Source organism: Lepidothrix coronata, unplaced genomic scaffold (assembly GCF_001604755.1).
Source record: "Lepidothrix coronata isolate B3197 unplaced genomic scaffold, Lepidothrix_coronata-1.0 Scaffold25, whole genome shotgun sequence".
NCBI lineage: Eukaryota > Metazoa > Chordata > Aves > Passeriformes > Pipridae > Lepidothrix > Lepidothrix coronata.
In genome coordinates this window covers 1,179,367-1,185,476 of record NW_016690205.1, presented here as the reverse complement: position 1 = coordinate 1,185,476, position 6,110 = coordinate 1,179,367, and the positions used below count along the sequence as shown (strand labels likewise).

Here is a 6,110-nt window from a genome sequence, read left to right as displayed (position 1 = left end):
GTCGAACCGGGGCCCAGCGCTCCCGTCGGGGCAGAGCGCGGAGCAGAGCGCGGGCCCTGCCGGAGCGGCCGCGCTCCGGGGAAAATCCCCCGGGGAAAACTCCCTGGCGTCGAGGAACCGGCAAACGCGAACCCCCGGCGGGGAGGAGGCAGGGACGGACCCCGCTCCGGCCGCGCCTCCTCCATCGCCCCGCCCCTCCATCGCCCCGCCCCGGCGGACTACATCCCCCAGCGTGCCCCGCGGCGCCGCCGCGCGGCGTTCCCGCCGTATTCCGCGCGTCGCGAAGTGTCGCGCGGCGCGGCCGGAGCTGGGCTGGGGCCCGGGCCGAGCCCGGCGGGGCTGAGGCGGCGGCCGTGGGGACGGGCATGGGCGGCGGGCCCTGACCCCGCCCCGCCATGGACGAGGACGGCATGAAGGAGGACGGCATGAAGGAGGAGGAGGAGGAGGACGGCGGCGAGGCCATGATGGACGACCAGAACCACAACAACTGGGGCGCGGGCGTCTACGGGCGGTACCTGCTGGAGGAGCGGCTGCTGCCGCCGGCGGCGGGGCCGCCGCGCCCCGCGGGGCCCGAGCACAACGGCGGGGGGCTGCGGGGCTGCGAGCCGGCGGGCACGGCCGGCAGGGCGGGCGCGGCCGGGGCCATCGCCGCCATCAACATCAGCGCCTCCACGTCCAAGTTCCGTGAGTGACCCGCGGCCTCTGCCCCTCTGCCCCTCTGCCCCTCTGCCCCTCTGCCCCTCTGCCCCTCTGCCCCTCTGCCCCTCTGCCCCTCTGCCCCTCTGCCCCGCTGCCCCGCTGCCTCTCTGCCCCGCTGCCCCGCTGCCCCTCTGCCCCGCTGCCCCGCTGCCCCTCTGCCCCGCTGCCCTGGCTCTGCCCTACCCCTGCGCGGGTCTCGCCCCGAGAGCCTTCTCGAAGCGAAATCAGATGGGTTAAGGCGCCTTGGAAGGAGAAAATAACGCTTCTTGCGCGCACCCCAACTTCTCCTGCCTTGCTGTCACAGTAGAGCTGGGCAGGGTTTGGCACTGTTGCTTTTCCTGAAGGTTTTTCTCTTTGCTTTCCCTGAGGCTTTTTCTTTCTGTCTGAAAAACCCCGAGGTGAATTGGAGACCTGTTTGTGTGCAGAGCCCGTGGAAGGGCTGTTCTGCCCTGGTGAGCAAGGACTCGTGCCTTGCTTGCTTCATGATGCAGAGGCTGTCTCGGACAGGTTATCCTTCGTGTCTTTCAAAGGGACCAAATCCAGTTCACCTTCCTTGAGACTCTGTTGGGACTGAGAGCTAAAATGGGTCTGTACAGGCCTGGTGAAAACAACTGAGTGTTAATTTACACCCCCCAGAATAGAATCACAGACTGGTTTGGGTTGGAAGGGGACCTTGAAGTTCATGTCCCTCTAACCCCCTGCCATGGACAGGGACACCTTCCACTAGAGCAGATTGCTTGGAGCTCCATCCAGCCTGGCCTTGAACACCTCCAGGGACAGGGTTCCTAAACATCCTTTGCATGTAGCTTTTAGTAGGAATGGCAAACTTTTTCATTGTTTTGCTGAGCTAAGGTTGAGGGAAAGGAAGATTTTTTTGCTGTACGTTTCAGTTCTGCTTTTCTTTCCATAAGTCACCCCTGTGGGCAAAATGGGCCCTGTTTTCTAATGGACTATTGGAAAACTTGGATTTGGGTGGTTAGAAGTATTCCTAGCTGTGTAATTGCCATGATAAAACTTTGCTGGGAAGCACAATTCTCTTCCTTTGTCCTGCCTGCTTTCCCCAGTGCTCGCTCACCTGTCAGGCTGATCAGGAGCTTGAAGTTCAGGCTTCTGGATCCCTGCTCCTCTGGCAGCCTGGCTCTCATGGCTCTAGGCACATGGCCAAGCCTGACTCCTTTGAAGCTGGGGCTCCCTGGCACTCAGTGTGCCTTGCTTGTCAGGCTCCAGGTACTTGGGTAGCTTCTGAACACCTGAGAGCGTTGCAGTGAGATGTCGTTCAGCCTCGCTGACCCAGGCTCTTGAATTCCCAATCCAGAAATTTAGAATCTTAGTTCTTCCTTCTGTTTCAGAATGAAAAGGGTTTTCAAGCTGGATCTCCACCCAAATGGGAAGGTGACTTTCCAGCTAATCCACAGTTTATGTCTGAGGGGGAGAAGAAGCTGCGGAGCATGATTTTGCTTAGGATGTAGTTTTGGAGTTCTCCAGCATTGGTATCCCAACACAGTATCTTACTGATGTTAAGTATTGGTTTAAAGAAAAAAATTCTCTTGCACAGTACAAAGTTGTCAAATTTATGTTGTTTGGAATTTTGTGTTTTGGATAGTTGTGATGAGGCGTGTAAGTGAACAGAACAAGTCTAGTGAAGTAGTATTGACTGAGGAAGTACAGGATTTGAGTTGGGATGCTTCCTGTTCTCATCCTCGCTCTGACAGAGGATCCCTTCATATCCTCTGTTTAATTTTCACGTGTAGAAAAAAAGGAGAAGGGTCACTTTGGATGTAAATGTACGATGCATGTGCTGGATCCTCTCCCGCTGCTCTGTCTCAGTTGTGGCAGAATGGGTAGAGAAGCTGATTGTCAGTCTTAGGTTTGATGAAAACCTTGTCTGTTCTCTGCTGCACAAGGAAGTTCTGCAGGTGAATGAGCAAGGACTTGTGCCTTGCTTGCTTCATGGTGCAGAGACTGTCTTGGACAGGTCATCCTTCATGTCTTCCAAAGGGTCAAATCCAGTTCACCTTCCTTGAGATTGTGGTGAGACTGAGACCTAAAATCAGATAGAATAGTGCATAATTTGTGTAATAGCTTTCCTTCTAGTTAAAGCAACTTAAAAAATCTTCAGTGTTGTGCTAAACTTATAACTAAATATTTAGAGTTGATCAGCTTCAGTTGTATTTACAGATTTATAAAGCTATATTGTGATGAAAAGTACTTTGCAAGGGCCACGAGGGAGAAAAGAAGAGTAAGAACTTTAAATACTTTAAGAAAAACTCTTCCATAGTAGTAATTGCAGCATAACTCATTGTTGTGAAAAGCGAAGAGTTTTCTTCTTGTTTCTTACATCCTTTTCAAGCAAGGATGGTTATAAATGTCATCAGTACCTGTTTAGGACAGGCACACGTGGCTGTGTGCATTGGCACATCCCTGAAATCTCTTGCCTTCCCTGCACATAACACCGTGCAGTGAGTGTGTGTATTCCTGCCTATGCAAATGGGCTGATGAAGAGAAAGTTCCTTTTTCTAGCCAGTCTTATTGCAGGCTGAGAAACACGTTATAAAAATAGAACAGAATTGAAAGCAACCACGGGGCAGACTCCTGAACTCGCTAATGTGTGCTGGGATGTGTCAGGCAGGGGGTAGAGCAAAATCTAATGTGTAAACATGAGCATGAGGGCTGAGAAGAAGGAAGGCACTGAGCCCCAGTCTGCAGATTAGCCTTAGACATCTGCCTGAAGAGTTTGCACACTTTGACAAAATATTTCAGGGTTTTAGGGTGCGCTGCTAATAAAGCAGAAAAGTTTCGTATGTGTCACTTTGTGAAATGCGGCTTCTGAAAGATGCTCAGCTGCTTATTTCCTTTTTATTGGCAGAATAAATGACAGGTAATTGTCAGACTGATGTCTGCACACTTGGCAGTAGGTCAGATTAGCCATCCTGCTCTGTCCCCTTGCTTTTTAACTATAGATAAGGTTGTTTTTTATATGTGACCATAGTAAGTGTGTTGAGTAGTTTTTCGGCTTGTCTCATCTAAGTCAGTTATTTTTGTTCTAAAATTAATGTTCTGTTCTTCACATCCTGTGCCATTACTGTTTCAGCATCTCTTTTGAGCTGTGTGTAAAGTGTTATTATCAATTTCAAGGGGATATATACCTGCTCTTAGGGTCTGTTTGTTTGTTTTTGTTTTTTAATCTTAGTGGCTTTTGCCATTCTTTTCATTGAAGTTGATATCAAAGAATTTGGTAGCTTGGAGCAGGCTGTGTTTCACTTATGGCTATGATACTGATATATCTAGGTTATGATAGGAAGCTCATGCATATTCTTTTTTACTTAAATGGTTTCACTGTTGCATTTGACTTAAACACTTTTTCTTTTGAACTTTTTTTATATATGGAAAAGCAGCAGTTGCTGCTCAAGCTTTACTTGTGAAGTCTTTTATTCTCTGGAAAATACTGACTTCCTTTCTGTTTTATCAGGCTGATTTCTCTCCCACCCCCACCCCAAACTTGCTGCCGTTGGATAAAATAGTGCATTGTAGCATGTTTGGTTACAGAATATCAGTATCATTTCCCAGAAACCAACGAAATTTGAACAAAATGAAAGTAATGTTTCCTTGTGATTTGGGAGCAGAAGCTGTTGGGCAACTCCTTTTACATCTCAGGTACCTAATGCAGGGATAAGCATTTAAGCATGGCATCCTAAAAAGATGGAAAAGTAAAAAAAGCAAAAAAGGCTGATGCAGCCTGTCTTTTCTTGCTGAGGATCTGTGTGATTCCTTCCTTCCTGGTCTTGAACTTGTTCTGGCAGAGTTTGTAGTCAGAGGGTCCTATTTTAAGCCATCCTTCACTTTTTTTGTGTGTAAGCACTGCCAGGAAAAGGGGACTTCACTAACTGGTGACAGTTATTAAAATTTTAAAATAATTTGTTTTCTGGATTGGAAGAATAAAAGTAGTGATTGTTCAGTGTGTAGTCTTGGACTTTTAGCTATATAAATATTGTGGTTGGCTCAGTTTCAGAACTGAAGTGTGGAAATCGAATTACATAGTACTTGTAAGAGACTTTTGAATGAGTGAAGCTTTTCTAGGATTTATCTGAAATTTGCTGTGAATTTATCAGTATTTTCTATGCAAGTCTCCCAGGGCTGTTCATAAAAGTGTTTTGTCCTTTACCTGTGCAGCGTGTCTAATGGGCAGGCCTTCCTGTCTGCAGCTTCTTTCTTTGTCCATACTGTAAAAAAAAAAAAAAGTTAACATCTCAACAGCCTTAAAAATGATTTTTCAGTGTTCTGAATTCCTGTGTGACTGCTTTCTTTCAAATTAGTAGGGCTCATTTAATATGTTAAACCACATTAACATGGATGTGATTATACATGGAAATCCTAAATCAAGGCTTGGTCTGTTAACTGGTTTGCCTGTATTTTCTTAGAATTGTTCTTCACAGTGCTGCCAAAAGTGATTTACCCAGCTCCTTTCAACCTCCTGTGAAAATACAAATTCAGAAATCTTGCTCCTCAAAGCCAACAGTGAATCTACATTTACACAGCCCTAGCAAAAACGTTTCTTTTCAGTGTGGTGTCTAAACTAGATTGTGTGGGGTGAGAAGTATCTTTATTCTCTCTTCCATATAGCCCAGACTCACCTGTGGAGTTCAGCTGAAGGACTGATTTGAGGTTTCCTGGGCTGGGTAGTTTTGCTGTGCAGTAAATGCTGTGCTCTGGGTTGCTGAGGGAGTTTGGAGTGAGTACTGGGAAGCTGTGCTGGTGTGACAAGGCAGTCCTGGGAGATGGCCCTGAACACAAGGTGTTTAACCTGTTGGAACTGAGCCACGTGGGGTTAGTTCAGAAATCCTCCCTGAAAAGACAGAGATTGAACCCCTTCTGTGGCTGTGAAGGCACACGGAATCACTTGGCCAAGAAGGTGCAGTTGGGAAGCCAGGAGGAAGATCAGGGAATGATGGGGAATGCTAATTCAAACACCTCCTGGTTTTCCCTGTGTTGATTCTTGTCTGGAAAAGGAGTATTACTGTGCCTGCTAGAGAGGAACTGTAATAGGGATTCAAAAAAGTTGCCTGGAAGCCTAACTGCAATTGAAGGGAGAGGGAATTGCATCAGCTTTTAGAGCAGGGAATCTGCTGGTCCCACCAGAGACTTGTGAAATGAATAAATCTGCTGGGAAGGAGGGTTTAAAAAACTGCCAGTCTTGGCCAAAGCTTGTTCTTCTGCGTGTGAGGACCCTGTGCTAATTTTTGATTGTGGACTGCCACAAAGTTGCCTAATTCATTAATTTGAGCTATTCTTTTAACATAAATAAATGAATTATTATTAGGTTGTTGTTGTTGTCGTGGTAGAAATCCCAGAAATTTGTTTTTTCCTGCTACTTGAGCCCCAGAGACATATCCAAGCACTGACTGGGCAAGTTT

The 6,110-nt window shown here is 47.6% G+C and overlaps 1 protein-coding gene across 1 annotated transcript in view; it reads left to right on the top strand.

The window, feature by feature from the left end:
* The first annotated feature begins 324 nt into the window (after positions 1 to 324).
* Positions 325 to 6,110, top strand: part of CACUL1 (CDK2 associated cullin domain 1) — a 47,032-nt gene continuing 41,246 nt past the window's right edge. Inside the window, exon 1 of the mRNA XM_017809303.1 lies at positions 325 to 684. Coding sequence (XP_017664792.1) covers positions 396 to 684 — 289 coding nt within the window. The 5' untranslated portion in view covers positions 325 to 395. The remainder of the gene's footprint in view (positions 685 to 6,110) is intronic.